This window comes from Chelonoidis abingdonii, chromosome 9 (assembly GCF_003597395.2).
Source record: "Chelonoidis abingdonii isolate Lonesome George chromosome 9, CheloAbing_2.0, whole genome shotgun sequence".
Lineage (NCBI taxonomy): Eukaryota > Metazoa > Chordata > Testudines > Testudinidae > Chelonoidis > Chelonoidis abingdonii.
Window position 1 is genome coordinate 29,974,768 of NC_133777.1, and position 25,634 is coordinate 30,000,401.

General features: G+C 44.6%; 1 protein-coding gene across 1 annotated transcript in view; it reads right to left on the minus strand.

The window, feature by feature from the left end:
* The window catches only part of LOC116833282 (syntaxin-binding protein 4-like), a 109,449-nt gene that overhangs the window by 58,667 nt on the left and 25,148 nt on the right, over window positions 1-25,634 (minus strand). The window contains exon 2 of the mRNA XM_075069077.1: window positions 21,010-21,083. Within this exon, the coding sequence (XP_074925178.1) occupies window positions 21,010-21,083 (74 nt within the window). The remainder of the gene's footprint in view (window positions 1-21,009; window positions 21,084-25,634) is intronic.

Consider the following 25,634-nt stretch of genomic DNA (forward strand, 5'->3'; position numbering starts at 1 on the left):
TAGCTTGTTCAGGAAGGACAAGTGGGGAGAAAAGAAAGGAGATGTTGCATTAGAGTAAGTATATATACACACACTTCTTCTGAGGACCAGAAGAAGGTGAGAGGCAGACCAGTTAAACATTTCTGGGTAAAGATAAAAGGGACAAAAATACAGGTAGACCACTACGTGCTTGTGGTCTACTATAGACCACCAAATCAGAAAGAGGAGGTGGATGAAGGACTTCTAGAATAAACACAGAAATATCCAAAACAAGATCTGGTAGTAATGAGGGACATTAGCTACCCTGACATCTGTTGCAGAAGTAATATGGCAAAACATAAAATTCCAGTAAGTTCTTATTGGGGATAACTTCTTATTTCACAAAGTGGAGGAAGTAAGTTGGGGGACAGCCATTTTAGACTTGATTCTACCCAACAGTTAGGAATTGGTTGTGAATCTGAAGGTTGGATGCAATTTGGGTGAAAGTGACCATGAAATGATAAATGTCATGATTCTTAGGATGGTAAGGCACCAAAGTAGCAGAATAAGGAAAACGGACTTCAAAAAAGCAGACTTTAACAGAATCAGAGAACTGGAAGGTAAGGTCCCAAGGGAAGAAATTCTACAGGATAAAGAAGTTCAGGAGAGTTGACAGTTTCTCAATAAGGCATTATTAAAGACAACTACAAACTATCCAGATGTGAAGGAAAGTTAAGAAGACTAGTAAGAGGCCAATATGGCTGTCACTTGAAAATCAAAAAGGAATCCTATCAAAAAGTGGAAATATGGGCAAATTGCTAAGGAAGAGGACAAAAGAATAGCGCAAGCACACAGGGACAAAATCAGAAAGGCCAGGACACAAAATGGAATATAAAAGACAATAAGGAGAGGTTCTTTAAATACATTAGCAGCAAGAGAAAGACAAAGAGAGCATAGGTCCTCTACTTACTGGAGAAAGAGAGCTAATAACTGATGTCATCAGAAAGGCTGAGGAGTTTAATGCCTATTTTAATGATGACCAGATACTCAACAGAATTAATATTAATATGGGGAGAGGAATGCAAGCCAAACTAGGGAAAGAACATGTTAAAGAACATTAGATAAGTTAGATGTATTCAAGACAGCAGAGCCTGATGAAATTCATCCTCAGATCCTTAAGGAACTAGCAATTATTCCTCACAAACTCAGACAATGGATGAGGTCCCAGAGAACTGGGGGAGGGCAAACATAACACCTATCTTTAAAAAGGGACACAAAGAGGCCCGGAGAATTATAGACCAGTTAGCCTGCCTTTGATACCTGGAGAGATTCTGGAACAAATTATTAAACAATCAATTTGTAAGCACATAGAGGATAATAGAGGTAAAAGAAATAGCCAGCACAGATTTATCAAGCACAAAATCATGCCAAACCAACCTTATTTCCTTGTTTAACAGGGTTATTGGCCTAGTAGATGGGGGACAGGGGCGGAGGGAGATAGCAGTAGATGTGATACTAACAGCAAGATACAAGGCTTTTGACACAGTTCCATGTGACATTCTCATAAGCAAACTAGGGAAATGTGGTCTAGCTGAAGTTACTGTAAGGCGGTTGCACAACTGGTTGAAAGATGGTACTCAAAGAGTAGTTATCCATGCTTTTCTGTCAAACTGGGAGAGTGTATCTAATGGGCCACATGGGATCTGTCCTGGGTCTGGTACTCTTCAATATTTTCATTGATGACTTGGATAATGGAGTGGAGAGTAATGACATCAAGCTGGAAGGGACTGCAAGCATTTCGGAGGACAGAATTAAAATTCAAAGTGACCTTGACACATTAAAGAATTGGTCTGAAATGAACAAGATGAAATTCAATAAGGAAACGCACACCTACAAAATGGGGAAGAACTGCTTAGGTGGTAATACTGGTGAAGAGGATCTGGGGGTTACAATGGATCACAAATTGAATGAGTTGACAATGTAATGCAGTTGCAAAAACAAGCTGATCTCATTCTGAGTTGTATTAACAGGAGTGCTGAATGCAAGAACAGGAGGTAGCTGTCTCGCTCCGAATAGGCACTGATGAAGCCTCAGCTGCCGTACTGTGTCCAATTCTGGGTGCTAGACATTAGGTAAGATGTGGATAAATTGGAGAGTCCAGAGGAGAGCAACAAATAATAACAGGTTTAGAAAACCTGACCTCAGAGGAAAGGTTAAAAAAACTGGACATGTTTAGTCTTGAGAAAGGACGACTGAGTGGGAACTGGATAACAGTCTTCAAATACATTAAAGGGCTGTTACAAAGCGACTGATCAATGGTTCTCCATGTCCACTGAAGGTAGGACAAGACGTAATGAACTTAATCTGCAGCAAGGGAGATTTTGGTAGGATATTAGGAAAAACTTTAAGGCTAATTAAGCACCAGAACAGGCTTCCACCTAAGGGTGGTTGTGGAATCCCCATCACAGGAGGTTTTTAAGAACAGGCTGGACAAACATCTCTCGGAGTGTCTAGGTTTACCTGGTCCTGCCTCAGCACACGGGGTCTGAACTTCACCTCTCATGTTCCTTCCAGCCCTGCTTTTCTATAATTCTATGGCATTCACCATCCCTTTCATTTGCTTCCCCCAGCCAAAACAGCATGGGAGCAATGTCTGGTTTGCAGAAATGCTTGGGGAAAGGAAATGCCTTCCAAACATGTAGTCTGCATAGCTGCAAGGTTGGTGAGCCCATCTGGTAAACTGACTCGGTTTGGGAGTCATGCAGCGAGGAGCAGAAACAAAAGTATATGACCTGGGTGCCCAATGACACAGCATGAACCACAACTTATAAATAGTGCACACGCAAATCAGTTGCTACGGAGTAGAGTATCCAAGGAAACTATAGCTCAGGAATGTCTCCAGAGACCTCCATCAAATCATTTCAACATTTCAACTAGACAAATTCAGCCAAATCAAATTCTGCTGATGGATAAATCCCTAACACCCAGCTCCAATGTCTCTGATCAGACTATGAGAGCTGTATCATGAGACCATTACTGTGGACAGCCGTATTTTCAACCCCTGAGAGAGAGAGAGAGAGATCTTCAGCTTTTCCCACAATCCAGTCAAGCACTAGACTTAACAAGGGAACAGAAACGTCGCTGCTAACATACACGGCTCGGCACATGTTGCATGGCACCCTCTAGTGGCTGAGTCACAGAGGGTTAGGAAGCTACCACTGCCTCCAGAGATAAAAACCTTTGGCAGATGCAGTAGAGGCTCCAGCTTTTAGATGGAGCTTTTGAGACTTGGGCAGAGCAGATCAGAGATAGGAGCCAGAATGCCAAGCACAGGAGTATTTCACAACCCTGAACAACAGTGCCACAGAAGAGTCCTAGATTTTCATTTTGAAAAGATGGGAACGTTGCATTTAGGATTCTAGCAATATTAACTGATTAAAGCTGGTGTTCTGGCAGTGCCATGGAGAACTCCAAGGCATTGGGGTTTCATGCAGCAGCACCCTAAGAATTCCAGCCAGCAGATCTCTTTCCTCATTGCACCAACCTGTGTATGCCAGTTAAGATCACATGACCTAAAGCAAATCATGCCCTGTCAGTGTCAGCTGAGCTTTCAGTGCATGAACTTCCTCAGTAAGTTCCTCCAGACCACCATGGGAATTTCTTGATGGGGAAGGGATCCACTTGGCTTCCAGCCCCTTTTTATCACTGGAGTCATACACAGGAGCAAGACTATAGCCCAGAATCAGGACCAAATATTCCTACATAGCATTTGAGAGATTTCTGTGTAAGAAGAGCGGAGGAAGAGCACCCCCTACTTTACGGCTTCTTTCCTAAGGGACTACCACAACACATTTCTGCCTCTGAATGTGGCATCGCTGATGTTATTTTAATGCAGGGGGTTTTATGGTGCTTACACACAGCAATGCTGAACTACATAAGCTGCTTGGCAGGAAAAGGCAGAGGAGACTGATTTGTCATAGGCTCATTAAATCCCGATTCTAGGGCTCTGGACTGTGGACAGTGGGATTAAGAATGCTGGCTTTAATTAACAAATCTTCCCAGAGATCCACTGCTGATCAGACATTTGACTGCTCTGAATCCAAGGCAGAATGGGGATATTCAGAAGGCAGAATACACGCCAAAGAATGCTCAGTCCCACACCTACAACATGGGATGCTGTAGAGCTGCTGGAAAAGCAACCTCCCAGGTTCTTTATGCTCCATGGCTTCCTCCTCAAACAGCTCTGAAAAATCCTAATCAACAGGACAGCTTTTAGAAATCAATAGATAGTTTTACTAAGCAGCCTCTGGGGGAGATCCATCACCTTAATGCCATGCTAAGGGATCTAGATGGAGGTTTGCAAAGCCAACGAAGAGATTTAGCAACACTACTTCCCTTCATTACAATTAATGGGAGTTGTGTGGCTGAATTTCCTCATCAGCAATAAACATCTCAACATACTGTGGCCTTGTTTAGATTTCTGCACACACCTACCTGCTCATTCATTCCGGATGTCCGTGACATCAAATGCCCCTCACCAGAGCTAAACTGCAGCCATTCCACCAATCCCAGGAGACCTGCAGCCAGCAAGCCAGGCACACTAAAGGTAGGAACAATTCTCCTCCTCCATCAATTAATCACCCTTAGGATTCTCACCCTTTTCCAAACGATCAGGTGATGAGATGAACTAATGGCCATTGGATGGGGGCTATTCTGGACCCAGGGCAGAGAGAGTTCCAAAGTCAAGGGGTTCTCACAGGGAAAGCCGTGCTAATAGTTTCTTCTTGTTTATAGTCTGAGTTCCTCCACTGGTCTCGGCTGTGGCTTCTGAAGCAGGCAGGTCATCACAGTTTAAAACTCTGGCTTCATAGCTTAGAACTAGAGCCAGTCAGAATTTTTTCCATATCGCTATATTTGTTTGACCAGAACAATTTGTTTCCATATCATTACATTTGTTTGACCAAAACAAAAATCTTTGCAAAAATGTCCATTTTGGTTGAAGTTTTCCTCAAAAAAACAGAAACTTTTTAGGAACATATTTAAGTTCTCAAAAAAATCAACCTTTTTTTAACTGAAAAGTTTTTGAAAACCAACAATTTCTGTTTTCAATTTTTTCCATCAAAAAAATGAACATTCACAGGCATTTCTTTTTAAATGATTTTTTTCTAAAAGTTTCCCAAGGAAAATAACTTGCATTTTTCAACCAGCTCGAGTTACAACCAGCACCTTACACTTCATCCAGAAACGCACTGGCAGACAGCGAGGCTCTTGGAACGCCACGTGACATGCCCACAGTGAGATGCCCGCTCAACAAGCAAGCTGCCTTTTCTGGTTCTGAATGTCTTTCAAGGTGCAACTCCTCAACAACAAAGGTATGGATGTGTCAAAAGATCCTTATGCACAGAGAATGGTCACAGCCTTCTGGCCATATGTAAAACTTAGGCAGCTGACCTCTCCCTGATCTTCTAGGGGCCAGAACCAGAATTTACCAATGTACATTGCCAAAGAGCCACAGGAATACATCAGCAGCCCCCTACCTCCCCGCATCAGCTCCCAGCGCCTCCCGCCCCCCAGCAGCTCCATCGTCACTGCCTCTCGCTCTCTCCCTCCCTGCACCTCCCGATCAGCTGTTTTGTGGTGTGCAGAAGGCTCTGCAGGGGGAGGAGTGAGTGCATGGCAGGCTCAGGGGAGGGGGCAGAGTGGGGGCAAGGCCTGTGGCAGATCCAGGGGTTGAGCAGTGAGCATTTCCCCCTGCTCCCCCGGCATATTGGAAAGTTGGCACCTGTAGCTCCAGCCCAGAGTCAGTGCCTATACAAGGAACCGCATATTAACTTCTGAAGAGCCGCATGTGGCTTCAGAGCCACAGGCTGGCCACTCCTGTTCTAGGGAGTCCAACCAGACTCCTTCATTGGGAAACTGAGCAAATCCCACCTCCATTAGTGGGTCTAGTTTCAATTGAACCTGTGATGCTTTCTGGGGTTACCCAGGACTGAGAGTCACTTGGCTACCCCCTACCTCCAGGGAGACAGACCTTGCTGGTGCTTACTTGTGTGCTAGCTCCCTGACAATAGCAGCCCATCACCCACCCAAACAATCTCCTCAGCCCCCACTTGACTTTGTAGTTTATCAGTAAGTGCACTCCAGTTCCAGCACCCCTTTGAAGCATTCCCCTGTGATATCCAGCTCCTGTCACAAAACAAAATCCATACATGGTTTCCAAAGACAAACAACTTCAACACGCTATGACACTGCACCCCATATTCTTCATAGTGATATTATTATGGTATGGTTATAGCAAAATTATGATGTATTTTATGCAAGATGAGTCATGTGAGGGATCATTGGAAAAGTTATGATTTGCTGAATATGATTATCCTATTTGTATGCATGAATCACTTTGTATCTGAAGTTATGAATATTAACTATGTATCTGTATTTCAATGTAGTTACACCTGGGTAATGCTCACTAGACACAATGCTTTCAGTCTAGACAGCTGGTTGGGAAGGGCCTATTCAGGGAAATGTGCTTTAGGGAGAACAATAGGAGAAGCTTATCTCACACATGGTGAGCCTTCCTGAGAACACTACAGACAGCCTGTGAGTGATGGCTGCTATGATTCTACAAGGACATGTGACCAGGCCACATGATGTTGGCCTCCATCTTGGGATGTCAGTATTTTTCCAGAGATTGGTCTGGAATCAAGCTTTGGAATAGAGGGTTCCTGCCATATGCAAAAGCTATGTAAGGAGGGGAGTGACATCATCTGTGGTTCTTCACTCCCCACACATGACAATTCCTGGAAACACCTGAGGAACAAAGATTGAACTGGGGGAAGTGCTGGACCCAGGCTAAAGGGATTTCTAGCCTGTGAATGAAACACCTGGGGAGTCCAAGCTGTAAAGCAAGTGCATCTTGTCCCTTAAGAATCCATGGCCTGCTTATATCATTTTTCAGGGTGAGACTCTCCTAATTCATATCCAATCTATCTAGTATATTAAGTTTAGTTTGTGTTTTTTCGTTTATTTGCCAGGTAATCTGCTTTGATCTGTTTACTGGGTCTTATAATCACTTAAGTTTATTAACTACAAAAGATGGATTTTGTTTTAGTCAAAATCAGTGAGTTTTGATGGGAGTGCTTGGTGAAAATCTCTGCTCGGTTACCACATGCGTGCATTGTTCTCTCCACATTGAGGGAGAGGCGGACTGGGTATTAAACCCATATATTGGCCAGATTTGACCAGGGCAGGACAGGACTGCTCTGGGGTCCCGGGCTGGGAAGCTGGTGGTTAGAGAGCCTGTGTGTAACTGCAGCTGGGTGTCTCCCTACCTGTGTGAATGCTGGTGAAACTGCAGGCTGGAGGGCTTTCCAGCTTGTCACAGCAGTACAGTGTGAGAGGGAGCCCAGGCTGGTGTGTCAGGGGGCTCAGTGGTACCCCAGTTCCAGGTGGCACCCATCATACTAACCATCAGTCTCGGGCATTGGCAGTCTCACTGAAGGACTGTTTGGATATGTGGACTCTCTGCTCAGACCCTATGCCACCAGCACTCCCAGCTATCTCCGTGACACCACTGATTTCCTGAGGAAACTACAATGCATTGGTGACCTTCTAGAAAACACCATCCTAGCCACCATGGATGTACATGCTCTCTCCAGAAACATCCCACACACAGATGGAATTCAAGCTGTCAGGAACAGTATCCCTGATGATGCCACAGCACAACTGGCTGCTGAGGTCTGTGCCTTTATTCTCATACACAGCTATGTCAAATTTGACGACAATATATATCTCCAGATCAGTGGCACCGCTATGGGCACCCGCATGGCCCCACAATATGCCAATATTTTTATGGCCGACCTGGAACAACGCTTCCTCAGCTCTCGTCCACTCACGCCCCTTCTCTACCTACGCTACATTGATGACATCTTCATCATCTGGACCCATGGGAAGGAGACTCTAGAAAAATTCCACCACGATTTCAACAACTTCCACCCCACCATCAACCTCAGCCTGGACCAATCTACACGGGAGGTCCACTTTCTAGACACCACGGTGCAAATAAGTGATGGTCACATTAACACCACCCTATATCGAAAACCTACCGACCGCTATGCCTACCTTCATGCCTCCAGCTTCCATCCCGGGCACATCACACGATCCATTGTCTACAGCCAAGCACTGAGGTACAACCGCATCTGCTCTAACCCCTCAGACAGAGACCAACACCTACAAAATCTCCACCAAGCATTCTCAAAACTACAATACCCGCACGAGGAAATTAGGAAACAGATCAACAGAGCCAGACGTGTACCCAGAAGCCTCCTACTGCAAGACAAACCCAAGAAAGAAACCAACAGGACTCCACTGGCCATCACATACAGCCCCCAGCTAAAACCCCTCCAACGCATCATCAGGGATCTACAACCCATCCTGGACAATGATCCCACACTTTCACAGGTCTTGGGTGGCAGGCCAATCCTTGCCCACAGACAACCTGCCAACCTGAAACGTATTCTCACCAGCAACTGCACACCGTACCATAGTAACTCTAGCTCAGGAACCAATCCATGCAACAAACCTCGATGCCAACTCTGCCCACATATCTACACCAGCGACACCATCATAGGACCTAACCAGATCAGCCATACCATCACTGGTTCATTCACCTGCACGTCCACCAATGTAATATACGCCATCATATGCCAGCAATGCCCCTCTGCTATGTACATCGGCCAAACTGGACAGTCACTACGGAAAAGGATAAATGGACACAAATCAGATATTAGGAATGGCAATATACAAAAACCTGTAGGAGAGCACTTCAACCTCCCTGGCCACACTATAGCAGACCTTAAGGTGGCCATCCTGCAGCAAAAAAACTTCAGGACCAGACTTCAAAGAGAAACTGCTGAGCTTCAGTTCATCTGCAAATTTGACACCATCAGCTCAGGATTAAACAAAGACTGTGAATGGCTTGCCAACTACAAAACCAGTTTCTCCTCCCTTGGTTTTCACACCTCAACTGCTAGAACATGGCCTCATCCTCCCTGATGGAACTAACCTCATTATCTCTAGCTTGCTTGCATATATATACCTGCCCCTGGAAATTTCCACTACATGCATCTGACGAAGTGGGTATTCACCCACGAAAGCTCATGCTCCAAAACATCTGTTAGTCTATAAGGTGCCACAGGATTCTTTGCTGCTTTCACGCTACACAGTGGACCCACTGAGTGACTCTGTCATTCGATTGATGTTAGAGACACCAGAACAAGAGAAAAAACTTTCTTGAAATGCTTTAATTGCCCCTCTTTTTTAAATTCTGACGTTTAAAACATTGACCAGTTCTCATAAAAACAAGAAAAAAAATGGTGAAAATTTCATTGAAATCTAAACATTTCAACCCAACTCTAACATTACTCTGTCTTTCCTCCAGTGCACTCATCCCTAGCATCTTACTACTCTTTGCTCCTTACATCATGTCTGATATTCGTTTGTAAGCTTTCTTAAGGCAGGGATTGCATCTTTGTGTATATCACAAGCCCTAGCACACTAGAGCACCATAAAACAATCTAATCTCAATCCGTGAAGTCAAGGGGCACAGATATAATGTTACATATCTGGCCCATCAGGAAAAGAATCATCATGATTTTGGACTGATGATAGCGGAGCTATTTTGAATTCCCAGCAAAATAAAAACTGCATAAATTATGACCTAGTTGCCTTACCATCTTTCTGAAATAGGCACTTGTAAATAACACTTCTAATTAATTAATTGGAGCTTATCTGCCCTAGCCCAGAGATTATTTTAAATCACTTATCTCCTTTGCTTTGCCCAGTGAGATGTCCAAGAGTATTTTCAAAGTTCCACGAAATAACTACATTTAGAAAGCTAGTGTGAAGAATGTGTGTGTGTCAGTCTGAGCCATATCGCTGTGGAGACAGAACCACGGCAGCAAAGTGAGGAGCACCAGGGCTGGATGAACACCATGGGCTTGACTCCCTGCACTGGCACACTGGGTGCAGTGTGCAGACCCTTGTGCGCAGCTGGGTACAGCTGTACCCCTAGGGGAACATGCCCTGAGGGGTGGCAGGAGGTGTCTGGTCCACCATCATCCCCAAGATGCCCAGCCAAGCGAAAGCGGTGGAACTCCAGAGGAGTCCTGCCATTGGAAGATCCCTAAAGAATGTGCTGAGTCTACACATCTCCTAAGATCTTTGCCCACTCCTCCTCAGAGGCCACTGCTGCCTACTCTTGGAGAGACAATCACCAGCTGTGGCCCCCCTGTGGTGCAGAGGGAGCCCTACAGTACTGGCTTCACCCAGTGTTTCATTTGTAATGAAAGAGGTGCTGGGGCTCAAGCAATTTTTTTACTTTTATAACTGAGGCAGCAAGCCAAAGGTGCCAGGACTATGAACTGCCAGGCCTAGAGACATCGAGGCCCAGCTCTGGCACATATTAAGCACTGGCTCCACCTCTCAGTGCACTTTGCACTGCCAGGGGGCCCACAGTTTGGTTGTGCCTGCAGAAACTCACATGGATCAGAGCTGAAGACAGCCCAAGACTGGATTCAGAGGGAGGAAGCACCTTCAGGGCAGGGACCTCGAGGGTGGAGCAACCTTTAGGAAGCTTGGGATTAAATAAATGCAGTGAATTAATTCCTCTCACACTAGCAATAGCGATCTATTGGAAGAAGAATGGAATGCCTGTCTGCATAACGTGCAAGGAGGAGACCAAGCGATCCTTCACTCTGAAGGTCATTTTACCCTTAGGTCAACACACACCTCACCGTGACTTCCACAGGGGCCACAGACATGCACTCCCAAGCAGTATTCGGGCCTCTGAGCGTTGCCCAGGCATCATGAAGACACCTGAGAGCAAAGTACACTGGTGGGAGTGCGTGTGCGCAAAAGTTAGTTTATTTTAGGACACTGTGACCCACTTCAATTTCTCATTAAATGTCTATGAAGGATGTGATCCTCTTGTCCTTGCACACAGTTCCCCGCACAGTCAGGAGCGCTTAGAGAGCATGGTTAGAAATGTTGACAAACCTCTTTGCTGAGGAAAGGGTGTGTTGGTCTCTTCCAGTTTTCTTACTAACTAGAAACAGAAAGACTTCAGTTTCTTCTATTAGTTTTTGTTAAGCATTAACAGTGTGGTGAGCACTATGCGAGACCCAGCAATGGGAGAGTGCCGGGAACATTTCTTTAATATGTTTTTTCCCCCTTTGGTCTGGGTTGGTATCAGCACAATTCATAGAAGACACAAGTTTCTACAACAGCAGTATTGTTAACTCTAGCCGTTGTATTGTGTCCCTCTCCATAACAGGTGTTTTTCATAAGAGCCCATCTTCTGGGGCCAAATGATTACATGAGAATCTCAGCTTTTAAACAAAGGTTCCTAGCCCTCCCAATGGTGTAGAAAAGCTTAAAAGGTTCAAAAACAAAAAAAAGATGAATGAAAATGATTTGAGAACTTCATTATTTTTAAGCAGGTATCATGATTGTGGGCACGGCTAGGGATTGTTCAACACTTGGGGTCGGCAACACAACACATAGAACACCAGATAAACCTCAGGCTGAAATTCACTTCCTCCCCACACTGCACAAAGCCTGAGTGAGTGGGCTTACTGCAGCAAACTCGGAGGTAGTCGACAAGATGGGATACAGTTCCAGAGTCTCTCTCTGGCTGTCGGAACAGCCAGGTGGCTGGAATAGTGCCCCTAACCACTACAGACCCTCTACAAGGCACTTTGTCACCACATGCCACTGCTTTGTCCCAAAACCTCCTTCTGTGCTGGGATACGTGCACAGCCCAGCTCTGTGTCTAGGGGCTACAAACTGCCAAGTCCCCCCATACAGACACCTGTGTTCTGCTGTTGCTTTCCCCTTCCTGCCTAGCAGAAAAATGGTTATCCTATGTTGACAGCCTCAGGTAGCCTCCTTCAGGACTTGCAGACCTTTCTCCTGAACGTCTAAGGGGACACAATTTCTTTTCCACCAAGACCAAGTGCTGTGATTAACAGACTCCGAGAGGACAATTCTGTCTCCTCTGAGCATCTAGAGCTTTGAGGTCTCATTATGTGGCACTTAGACTTATTCTGATGATGACTCCAACAGTCACCCACGCATCTTTCTACACAGTATCAGCTAGAAATACATCAGGTAGAAATTATACAAATAGGGGACAGAAATAAGGTAAAATTATATAACTGCTGAGAATTACAACTATAGCGTCACTCACACACACACACACAATGTATACACAGGTATATTGGAGAACTGCAGATTCTAGCTGTTCCTCTGTTTAGGTACTGGAAGAAAAAACCTGTAATCACTCATTTCTCCTTTGTGTCCATGAATCAATTGTAATAATGGTTTAATATAGCCAGAGTATCTACAAATCCTCCTTTATCCCCAAAAATGTCAGCAGAAAATCTGATCCGGTTATTAAAAATCAGTGACTACTCACAGTATTAGTCTCAGACACAGTCAAACTTTGATAGGGGAAAACACTGACTTTAACTCCATATTGGCAAACAAAACAAAGCCACTCACTCCCCCATGCGCTCTGCCTCCACACACACACACTCTCTTAAGAATCAGAACCAAAGCAGTGCAAATCAGAACCAAAGCAGTGAAAAGGGCCATGTCTGTTCTCACACTCGAAAGGTCTAGTCACTGCATGCTGTCCCCAATTTGGGTAGTAAGAGACTTAAGGTTTTTCCACCGCGATGTGCAGCTACTTCTAATGCAGCAGAAACGGCACCACCTGCAGACTCGGACCACCCCTGGGGAAGAGTCTCCTGTTACATACAGAAACAAACCTACAGAGCTAAATTGTGACACAGCTCAAGCCCTATTTCTACTCTTGGATAAGCATTTTACAACAATAGGATCCTTTTGCACTGGTGTGGCTTAACACTCAGGCTGTTCAACTGCTCACCTGCCCTAGTGCCCCATTTGTGGGGGCAGGTGCAAAGGATGTGTCACGCATGATGGAATGGAAATTACAGGGCTGAACGTGGCCAAGGACAAAACAGGCAGGTGGGAAAACTGACACCAAAGATGGACAAGCAAGAAACCATCCGAGCTGCTGAGCATAGTAAGAAGTAGTATGGAGGAGCTACTTGAGAAGGGGGCAATGTCTTGGGTGATTGGCTGAGCTGGATAGTTATATGCACAGTAAGGGGAAGATAGCCACAAAGATGAAGGACTGTGGTCCTGAACTTGCCCCAATTAAATCACTAGCAAAACTCCTATTTATTATTAATTATTATTACTACGATGGCAAAGACAGGTACAAAGGGCTTTGCCACAGAAATCAGCTGAGAAACACAAGAGAGTGCCACTGATTTCAGAGGGAGCAGGCCCCAATGACCAGAAATGGGAGCAGGACATAACCCAGATAGACATGAGGAGGGGGACAAGGCCAGGCTACAGAGAAGTGGGTGGGAAGGAGACTGCACATTTACCCTGAACCCTAAGGAGAGAGTACTCACCCCTAGGGCTCCAAACAGAGACGGAGACTGAGTCCACTCTCATCTCTCTCCTCTTTCCCATCCCAGCTCCCAAGACTCTCTCTCTGCTGAACAAAGGGCCATCCACTAGCTTAAGCCCTTCTCTGACCTGCTTGCTCAGCACTGATGAGGGCTGCTCGCTCGTCACTACCACACAAGCAGCCGTAGGCTGCCAACCCACCACCACTCACCCCCAGTGCAGAGCCTACCTGGGGTCCAGGCCAGCCTCTCCCCACTTACCCCAAAGGCAGGGGCATGTGCACAAATAACATTTTGATGGCTTTTGGAGAGGCATGTTCTCTGCCCCATCACAGCCCTGGGGCGGAGGAGCTCACCTCCCCACTGCAGCACTGGGGCCGGAGTTCTGTGCCCCACCAATTACTGGGGGGCAAGCCCCTGCTTGCCCCTCCTTGTGCAACCCCCTGCCACAGGTGTCTGCAGTTCCCACCAGCCCCCTATTGCTTTCCAGCAGATGGAATTGCATAGGCGCCTATGGCAAGGAGAATGGAGCGCAGCAAGAGAATCAGCGAGAAGGTGGTTTCCAACATGTGAGGCAGATCCAGGACTCACTCCAAACCTAGGTCTCTCTCTCAGAACTGCATCTCTTCCTTGCCACAGTGCCTCTAGAAGCCATGGCCAGACATGGAGATGGACCGGCCTTTAGGGTTACATCATGTTAGATGTGATGGAAGGGTTGAATAGGGAATATGCCACATTGACTAGAAGTTGAATTTTACATTGTGAGCTCTTCAAGGCTGAGATCCTCTTTTTGTTCTCTGTTTGTACAGCCCCTAGCACAACAGAGTCCTGGCCTGGCTACTAAGCTCTAGCACAGTACAAATAAATAGTAATAATAAGGGTGGGTTATTTAGGTTTCTTCTCTGAATTTTCCCCATCAGATCAGAATATCTTCCTCAAAGTCATTCCAATCCAGCAACTAAATGAGTATCGGCACTTCAAATACAGTTCCTTGCCCAAAAGGACAGTGCCGAGCTGAGCATGTGTATATGCATTATGAAGATTTGCATTATCCAGTCAATCATGTCTTGCTCCAAGCATCTATTAATCATGTTTATCAATACAATAGCGACCAGGAAGCAACCAAGATTGGGGACTCATTGTGTGAACATATCTATAGGGCCAATATGGTGGTAAAAATTATTATGCGAGTTCTTTGGAAGTGAGTCAGTGTGTTAACGCAATAGTGACGGCTCATAGTTTAATGTCTCAGCTATTTCACATAGAGGGAAAAAGAGAGAGTAAGAAACCCACTGTCAAAATACCAATCAGGAGTAAGCCATTAATACAGGGCCACTTGCTCCAGGTTCTGTTCCAAGGAGAAGATACTCAGGTTCTATGCATGTGCAGGGCTGAGCATGAGGTGGAAGGGAGTATCCAGGGGCGGCTCCAGGCACCAGCACGCCAAGCACGTGCCTGGGGCAGCAAGCCACAGAGGGCACTCTGCCGGTCGCCGCGAGGGCGACAGGCAGGTTACCTTTAGCAGCATGCCTGTGGAGGGTCCGCTGGTCCCGCGGCTTCGGAGGACCTCCCGCATGCTGCCGCTGAATCCGCTGGACCGGGGACCTCCCGCAGGCAAGCTGCTGAAGGGAGCCTGCCTGTCGTGCTTGGGGCAGCAAAATACCTAGAGCCGCCCCTGAGAGTATCCACAACCACCACCACCACACTATTTTGGCCATTTAAAAGCAGGAAAATGTCAACTGAAACTTTTCACAAGATGGGATAAAAAAAAAAAAAGAGAGAGAGAGAAAGAGAACCACCACAATGGCACCCAAACTGAGAACTCACTCTCCAGAGAAAGGAGAATTTTGTTAGCTAGTGATGTGTAAAGATTTGCTCACTTGACCTCAAGGCACTGCACCAACTCTGGTGATAAAATCACCAATCTCATGATATTTGAAGATTTTTCTTAATGCCCCAGCTCCTAGATTCGAGTGACTGCAAAAAAATCTCAGTTTTCATTTAAAACAACAGTAAATATCTAGTCATTATGGTTGCAGAGGGACTCTTGAGAATGTGAAGCAGCTGAACCCTATGGTTCCAAAACCAGAAGATAAACCTATCCTGACGTTTACTATTATTTAAATCATGATTTTTAGGCCAATCTCCTGACTGGAGGCGGGGCTTGACTCATGATTTTTGAATGCTTGTGGTTGGCAACAGTGACAATATAACCACTTGTGCATAAAGTTAAGCATGCTCATAAATCTTTGAAAGATCAGGGCATAAGTTATAAGCTTATGCAAACAGGTGTTTATCCCTTTAAGGTTTTAACATGAGTTCCATTTAGTCAATTTAAAAATCATAAATTGTGAACAAATGTTTGTTTGACCTAGAGTGTGTTATTAACAACAGCTTCTAGAAGAAAAGGAATTTTTAAATTCTGGTTTACATGTCATTGTATATGGGTTTAGTCAATTTTGCATTTCCTTGGATTGAACAAAGATAGTCCATGACAATCATTTCCCTTTTATTTACTATTCATTTCACTTTCAGGTTCTTAGTGCAACTCTGTTTGGGTGTTAAACACAAAATTAAAAGCCAACTGTGTAGATGAGAGGGCGTTTTTTGTAAATTGTGGAAACATTTCTATTATCCTTTTAGGTTTTAGAAAGAAAGACTTATTTTAACCCAACTTATATTTGAGACCAAAATTAAATTGACAGTGCCCCTTTAATTAGATAGCATCAGTGTCCCAGATAATGCTTATTAAGTAATACTTAGGGCCTGATAATCTAGCCTATTTTGGATCTCTTTAATCTTTCTTTTCTGGCAAAGGTCCTGGACTTGGTACGGGTGTCCGATGGTTTCTCTTTCACAGAGTAAAGGTTTATGGAGGAAAGTCCAGGTCAGGGTAGAGCTTAGAATGACCCAGAGAGCATTTGTGTGAGGTTCTTTACAGTATATTTCAAAATTCAGACCCTGGACTTGCTCTTTTGCATCAAATCCTGTTCCCTCCAGTGCCATTAGAAAAAATCCTCAGGCCTATAATCCCACAGTGCTCCTGGATCTCCATCTCCACTATGGGTCAAGGGGTCCCTAGATAAGCTGTTTGTTTAGTCTGGCAGTCACGCTCCCTAGTGGCTTTCAGTGACGCTCAACAACTAGGTGTCAAATAGACACTGAGGTCTATTGGATCAGCCACCAAACAAACAACAGACTTGGTTTCAAGCCCTTGCCCTGCCACATCTGCTACGTGACCTTGGGCAAAGTCAGTCGTTATGCTCCAGTTCCCCAATTTGTAGAACAGAGGTGGTCATGAGTATCCAGCTGGGTAGATGAACTGTACTTTGTAAGGGCTAACTAATATTGTTGCCTGGGTTGTGATCCGCAGCTCAAAACTGAGTGCTTTCCACCTGTTAATGCATTGCTCGGTCTTCCATCCCAGGCACCAAACCTCAGGATTGTGACCTTTATTCCTGCTCTTAGACACAGTGGAGCAGACTCCTGTTCGACACCTAAGCTGACAATGTTCAGTTATGTTTCTTTTATTCTCTCTGTTACTCTTGCAGTCTCTGGCTTCTTTTCTGTCTGGCGTCAGGGACAGGTGGCAGGTGAATCACACTCAGCTCAGTTCTAAGATGATGAAAGTGAGGATGACTGGATCTCAGCTTTTCTGAGAAATGCTGTTTAACTGTCACTTGCCTCTGAGAACTATTCCTAATTAAAAGTTACAATTTTAGGAGCGTTTGGACTTTCATTTGGGATTGTTTAGATTTCAAGTTAAAGCCACAGAACAGACCTAGTACTTAGATCTGATCTCTTACACTTGTGTAAGTCTGGACTAATACTTAAATCTATGTAGTTACTCTGGAATTATGCCAGGGTCAGAATTTGGCTCATTAATAGGTTAGGAGTTAAGGCTATGATTCACGGGTGCTTCTTTCTTTTCCAAAGAATTCTGAGCCCTGTAGAACTAGCTAAGCCAGGGGTTGGCAACCTTTCTGAAGTGCTGTGCCGAGTCTTCATTTATTCACTCTAATTTAAGGTTTCGCGTGCCAGTAATACATTAACATTTTTAGAAGGTCTCTCTCTATAAGTCTATGATATATAACTAAACTACTGTTGTATGTAAAGTAAATAAGGTTTTTAAAATGTTTAAGAAGCTTCATTTAAAATTAAATTAAAATGCAGAGCCCTCCGGAGCGGTGGCCAGGACCCGGGCAGTGTGAGTGCCATTGAAAATCAGCTCACGTGCTGCCTTCGGCACGCATGCCATAGGTTGCCTACCCCGAGCTAAGAGCTAGCTTTAGTACTGTACTCTTGTAATGACTTTATTGCTCTTGTTTCTGGCTGAAAGTGATTTTTTTAAAAAGTGTGCTACTTACCTTGGATGAGTTTACCTGACTATATGATCCATGGCTTGTCCCACAACAGAACACGAAGAAAAGCTGAAGGACTGCATTGGAAACTGAATCACCAGACTTCAGTACTGCCAACTGCATCATATTGCAACACTTTACAAAGGTCTCTTGCCCCTTCTTGGGTAGAGTTTGGTGGAGAGATACAGTTTTAGAACGCGATATAGCAACATATGGATCGAGTATATAATTTATGGGCATGTGAAAGGCTAATGCATGCTAGCCAGTCTACTGAGCTTCTAGTCACTGACCTAGCTAGTCCATTCCCAGAGCTCCAATCCCAGCAACTGAATCAAGTTTGTTCATCTATGGAGCTGAAATTTCCGAGCCACTGGATAATGGAAATGCTCTGAGCTCCCAATCATTGCACAGGTTAGCCCATCTACAGAGTGGAAGCTCCACGGAAGCAGACCTATTCCTTCAGTGGAGATGACATCACAACTGTCAACCAGCTCACTCAGATGGCTAAAAATAGACAGCTACCAAACAGCCGTTCACTAGTTTCTCAGGAGAGCTGGAATTCCACTTACTAGTTCATCTGCACAGCTGAAATTCTTAGCACCTCTCTCTCTCTGGCTATGATTGAAGAGTCTCACTGATTATTCCCCATCATGAATTCAGATGGATTTGTTGTCATTTAAAGTATGCACCAAACAGAACATATCGTGTGTGACTCTGGCTCTCACCCTCCATGATGAGGATTTGCAGCTGCTCTGGGCTGTAAAGTAGTTCTACTTTATGCTAGTGGCCAACTTTGGCCTCCACCCCACTCCTTAGGCCGCATCCTAGCCAACAGCTCCACACTTTCAAAAACTAAACTATGGATCAGATCCCCAGCTGGTGTAAATTAGCATAAATTGACTCAAAGTGCTGGCTGAAAGTTTTCCATGGGAGCTCTTTTGCAACAGGAAATTGGGTTTTTGATTAAAAATTTTCATAAGACGTGCCAATTTCTATTTTGGGGGGGTTCTGGTTCTTGTTGAAGCACAGAACTGAAAACTGGTCAAAAATCAAAATATTTTGATTCTGAAATGCCACAGTGGTGTCTCACGGAAATTATAGTTCCTGTGACTCATGCTCCCATTCTCTTCCACAGGCCAGGTTCCTCAGCCAGATTTCATCTATCATGATGTAACACGGCCACAGTGCACTGCCTCTTCTCACCAAGAGGTACATGGTGCCTCATGGGAGACATGGTTTGACCATGAAGCCGAACCCATTGAGAAGAATGGCAGCATGAGACACCAGAACTGCAACTCTCATGATGCACCGCAGCACCATTTCAGAATCAAAATATTTCAGTTTTTGGCTGAAATATTTTGATTTTTTTTTTTTGACCAAAAACCCTCAAACTTTTTCATGGAAATGTGACCAAAAAAATCATTTAATGGGGGGAGGGGCAAAAAAATATTTTATAGCTAGCTCCAAGCTCTGCTACTCTACACCAGCTGAAGATCTGTCTATATGATATTAAGCTTTTATGCAGCATATATTATACACACACCCCAGTTATAACAACTGAGGTGATTCTCTTCCTTGAAGGTAGCATTCCAGGTTGAAGCTGAACTAATATTTCACTTTTAGAAAATAATGAGCAGAGAGAGAGAAGAGAAGAGAATTTGGGTTTCTGTCCTACCTTTCAAAGTGTAGGTATTACAAAGCACTTCCAAGTCATTAAATGTATGCTGCCAAGGTAATGTCTGCGCGGGAGGCTACAGCAACAGTTCTGAGCTCCTGGGCAGCACTGCAGACTCTGCTTGTGGCAAGAGAGGGGAATACGAGATTACTTTAAAACTATCTCATGGCACCTTTCACTGGGAACTGGATAATCTGCAGCTGGCCAGGCACCAGAAACAGGACCTCCCATCCACACCTCATGTGAAGGTCAGAGTTCAATCTAACAAACAGGGAGAAGAGGTCAAGTTGCGGCTAGCCCTGCATGGGTGCCCAAGGAGCAGAGCATTTATGGCATGTACTTCCTCCCAGCACACCCATGCAGTAGGCAGCCATAGTCTGGCTTCAGGCATCACCGAGTGGAAAAGGGGGTGCCAGCTAGCTGCCAAAGATAGGACATGTCTGGGTGGGCTATAGCATGGTGACAGCCCCATTGCCAGACTGGTGTTCAGAGAGAGTGGGGTTTTCACAAGCGCTCAGTGCTGGCCTCCCTGCTCCCAAGCATCTGTCTGAGCAACGGTTGTGTGTTCAGGACAGCTCTGTGTTTTCATTTGTCTTAAAGGGTTTGTGGGGAAGAAGAGGGTCATTTGCTCCTCACTGCCTCTGTGAAATACAGTCCTTCTGTGGTCTCAAACCCATGTTTTGATTCACCCAATGCCAAATCCTGGCTGTTTTCAGAAAGAGAATACCCAGAGATGTTAAGTCTAGAAGGGACCATTATGACCATCTAGTCTGACCTCTTGCATAGCCCAGCCCTGAGGAGCTCGCCCAGTGATCTGGCATCAAGCTCATATTCTGGTTGAAATAGGGGGCCTCTTTTGGAGAAACAACCCTTCTTGGTTTACAGTCTCCATGTGATGAAGAATCCACCATATCCCATGGTAAGTTGTTCCAGTGAGTAACATCCTCCCTAGTAAGTAACTGCACCATATTTCCAGTCTGAATTTGTCTAACTTCAATTTCCCATCATTGAGCATATAAGAAAAATAATACACCTACAAAATTGTTTTCTTCCAGAGATCTCAGCGTATTTTACAACAGTGGAGAAATATGTATGTGCCCATTACACAAGTGGAGAAACTGAAGCTCAGAGAGATAAAGACTGACAATTAACAAATATTAGTTTGGGTGCCCCGATCAAGGTGTCTCCGGCTGGCCACTCAAAAATGGAGGTACACAAAACAATTAGTGGACATTTTGGACCTCAGTGATTTGTCCAAGGTGATCTGGGAAGTTTGTGGCAGAACTGGGAACAGAATCCAGGTCTCACCACCCACTCTTGTGTATTAATCACAAGACCAGCACTGTCTTAAGGGTATAGCTCCCTTACACACTCCAGAAGCTTTTCAAAAGAAGACACAGCCCTCTGCATTGTACCAGCATGAGGTGGTCGCCATTCAAGATGCTGGAAGCGAAATTTGATGGTGCATTTTCTCCAATATCACAGGGTGATGCTTGCACATACACAAAGTACTCACCCAGCCCATTTGCACAGTCATAGAAATCAATGCAGTGCACTGTTCGATCCATTCCATATGGTCCCATGAGTGTCCTGGAAGAGAGACCAGATACAGTCTGAAGAGGCTAAAATAGTGACACACAAAACACAAACACACAGACACAGAAACCCCCACCCCGACAATCTGTGCCCATAAAACCATACAAAAAACACATCGTTTCAAAAGATACAAACCAGTGCATGAGGTGCATGCTGGTAGAGGGCAAAAATAAAACCTCACAAAGTTACATAGACATAAGCTACTGTATACATACCCAGACATGAACAGATGGATGGAAAGAAAGACACACACATACACACAAAATATGTGTGTTTGTGTTCTCAATGAGACCAGTGTCCATGTGGAACACCACCACTCCGGCTAATGGATTTATTCCAGATATACATCGGTACACAAATTAGATCTGAATTTGGACCAATAGTCCAATAAGCCTACTGCCAAGAACAGTTTAAACTAACTCATTCTGTAATGAAGGAATTTGGTGAGAGGTGGAGGAGATTTCAGCTCCAAGGTTTTAACGCACACACCTAATTAGCATGGAGGAGCACTGATCAAATCAGAGCTGACTGGAGGACAACTCCATTTTGTGGTTTTTGTTCAAACGGTTTTGCATCACGTCACACTTTATAGTAAGGTGGGTAGGGCACTGGCTTGAGAGATCCAAGCTCAGCTCTCTGCTCTAGAGCAGAGTTTTCATCCCAGAGCACCCCAAATCAGGCAGAGTAAGGACCTGAACCTAGTTTCCCACATCCCAGGCCAGTGCTGTACCCACCGAGCTAGACAATCTCTTGTGTTTCCCCCTCTCCTCCAGTGGAAGTGAGGAAGTTCACTACCTCGATGTGCAGGATATCAGACTAGATGATCATGATGGTCCCTTCTGACCGTAAAGTCCGAGTCTCTCTCTCACCCCAAAACTTTCCCAAACATTACATATATATCTTGATTGTAGTAAGGCTTTTAATACGGTCTTGCATGACCTTCTCATAAACAAACTAGAGAAATATAGCCTAGATGGAACTACTATAAAGTGAGTGCATAACTGGTTGGAAAGTTGTTCCCAGACAGTAGTTATCAGTGATTCACCGTCATGCTGGAATGCCATAATGAGTGGAGTCCCGCAGGGATCGGTTCTTAGTCTAGTTCTATTCAATATCTTCATCCATGATATAGATAATGGCATAGAGAGTATACTTATAAAGTTTGTGGATGATACCAAGCCGGGAGGGGTTGCAAGTGCTTTGGAGGATAGGATTAAAATTCAAAATGATTTGGAGAAACTAGAGGAATGGTCTGAAGTAAATAGGATGAAATTCAATAAGTACTCCACTTAGGAAGGAACAATCAGTTGCACACATACAAAATGGGAAATGACTGCTTAGGAAGGAGTATTGCAGAAAGGGCTCTGGGGTCATAGTGCGTCACAAGCTAAATATGAGTCAACAATATAACACTACTGCAAAAAAAATGAACATCTTTCTGGGATGTATTAGCAGGAGTATTGTAAGCAAGACATGAGAAGTAATTCTTCCGCTCTACTCCATGCCGATTAAGCCTCAACTGGAGTATTGTGTCCAATTCCGGGCAGCACATTTAAGGAAAGATGTGGACAAATTGGAGAAAGTCCAGATAAGGGCAACAAAAATGATAAAAGATCTAGAAAACATGACCTATGAGGGAAGATTGAAAAAATTGGGTTTGTTTAGTCTGGAGAAGAGAAGACTGATAGGGGTCATGATAACAGTTTTCAAGTACATAAAAGGTTGTTATAAGGAGGAAGGAGAAAAATTGTTCTTCTTAACCTCTGAGGACAAGAAGCAATGGGCTTAAACTGCAGCAAGAGCACTTTAGGCTGGACATTAGGGAAAACCTCCTAACTGTCAGAGTGGTTAAGCACTGGAATAAATTGCCCAGGGAGATTGTGGAATCTCCATCATTGGGGATTTTTAAGAGCAGGTTGGACAAACACCTGTCAGAGATGATCTAGATCAGTGGCTCTCAAACTAGGGCCACTGCTTGTTCAGGGAAAGCCCCTGGTGGGCCGGGCCGGTTTGTTTACCTGCCACGTCCACAGGTTCGGCCAATCATGGCTCCCACTGGCCGCGGTTCACCACTCCAGGCCAATGGTGGCTGCAGGAAGGGCGGCCAGCACAGCCCTGAGCCCGCGGCACTTCCTGCAGCCCCCACTGGTCTAGATAATACTTAGTCCTGCTTTGAGTGCAGAGAACTGGACTAGATGACCTCTCAAGGTCTCTTCCAGTCCTATGATTTCATAGAAACCAATATCTCTCAGCAAAATGTTTTGGCTTAGATGAAACGGCATGTTTTGCTGACATTTCATTTTAGTGAAAACATTCCGACCATCTCCAGTCATAAAACGGATGCTCTAGACCTCCGACACCCAAGCAAATAAGTAGGTCCCAATATTAAGTAAAAACAAAAAACGTATTAACAAGGTAACTTCAAACACTTGGAAAGAATCAAGAGACCGTGTATGTTCCATGGTGCCTCTGACTTCCTTCCAGGCACAGAGGTAGAGATCCAGCCTTTCAGACATTTCAGCATAGATATAAATAAGGTCACATTAACACACCATCATCCAGTCCCTGACATCAACAGTGCTACACCAATATATTGCACTACAAGAGATTAGGATAGACAAATTCCCGTCCTGAGGCATCACCGAGCTCAAGTTCCTATCATGAAGGCTTTTGACAGACATTTGGGGCTGGACTGACTTCAATGGGAGCAGAGTTAGGCCAATGCTGAAGACCTCTATTTATTTATTTAAAGACGACTCGGGGCTGCAGAGTGCCTCAGTATTAGATTCAACTTGCCTCAAAAATACAGGTTTTTATTTGGATCACTAAAGAATTCAAGTATGGTCCCTTTTCTTCTCCTGGCCCCTTGAGATACTTTCACAGCAGCAGTGTTACATGGGAGTGGGTGGATTTTAACCTAACAAGCCAAAAGTGCCCAAATATTCTAGATGGCAACCCAATACTGAGGTCCTCTTTAATTCAGCCTCCTGCTGTGCACTCTCCTGTTCCCATAGTTCACCTTGGAGGAAAAATGTGAGTTTCATGATTCAGCATGAGATTTGACATGGTTTGGTCTCAGCAATAACGTGGAAGTGGATACAGCAGAGCCTGTTAACCGGATCTAAACCCAACAGGTTATGCAAGGAGTAACCCTGCACTTTTCCCGAAGAGCCTGTAGGGACAGCCAAGATTTAAATCCTAACTAAGTACCTTCACGCAGCTCGAAACTACACCTCAGAGACCATAATAACCAAGACTAAGTCTCTGATCAAATTTTACCTTCCAATCAAAAAAAATCTTCATTCCTCCTACTTCAGTTTCATATTAATCATACTTAATATTTTGCATATTCAAGGCATTAGATAAACATCTAGGGCCAATTTCTCAGCTAGTGTAAATCAGAATAACTCCACTGAAGTCAATGGAGCTACACCAATTTACTTCAGCAGAATATGTGGCCCTAATTAAGTGTATTGAAGTTACTACGCAGAATTTTGCAGTTACCTGGATACGTGCCTGAAGAAACCATGTTATTAACAAAGAGGAAACTGAGTTTTAACCCGAACTCAAATGTAGTGTCAGGATAGGGGTTTCATAAAACAGGTGACTAGCCAATTACCCCCAAAATGTTCCCTAAATCTGATCCCCCCAACAATGGAATAAATTAACAAAAACCCAAACACACATAGCGTTAACGTTAGAGGGAACAAGTTTTCTAATCATACAAAATGCACAGCAAAGGAGCAGAGAGGGCTGATTTTGCAGCAAATAACCCTAAGAACAAGATAGTCTCATACTAGGTATGCAGGACTTCCAAAAAGTCCTCTTTTCTTAATCACTTCCTATGCAGTGCTGGGACTTCAGGAATAGGAAGGAAACCTTCCCCAAGAGAGCAGGCAGTCAAACAAAAAAAAAGAGTTCATTATTCAGAACAGCATTTCACGGAAGGCTTTTATGTTCATGCAATTTAATAACCCTTAGTCCTTTCACTTATCATGTCATTATACCTTACTCCATCCTGAGCACACAGTCACTCATGCTTTCTCCCCTTGTTTGGCTTGGAGAGAAAAAAAACAAAGTCCTGGAAAGGTACCAAGGGCCAGGAGATATTCCATGACAGGACAGCACAAGTCTTCCCCCTTATCCTAAGGGGGACACTTCGGATTTTCTCAGCCTGCGTCACAGTCTCAGCCCGCGTCACAGTCTCAGCCCTTTCTGAAGCAGACACACATCCCCCCTCCCTCCCTTACTGAATCACTTTTCTGTGGAAACCAAAGTAATCCTCCCTTCCTCTTGCCCAGTTGATAGGAGATTGGACATTAAATATCTATCGCACAGACAGGAATTTTGTATTTCCCCAAGGAGGCTCTTAAACACCCCAGCCCAACCACGCAGTCTCCTTGCCTTCTTCTGACCCACCACCCATTTTTCATCAGTTTTGCTGCTCAGAGGTATTACCTGCTAATAATGACGGCGCCTCTGTAAAGGACTGAGATCGCTGGCATCTCGCTCTCTGGGTTGTGTGATTCCAGCCCAGCCCAGCCC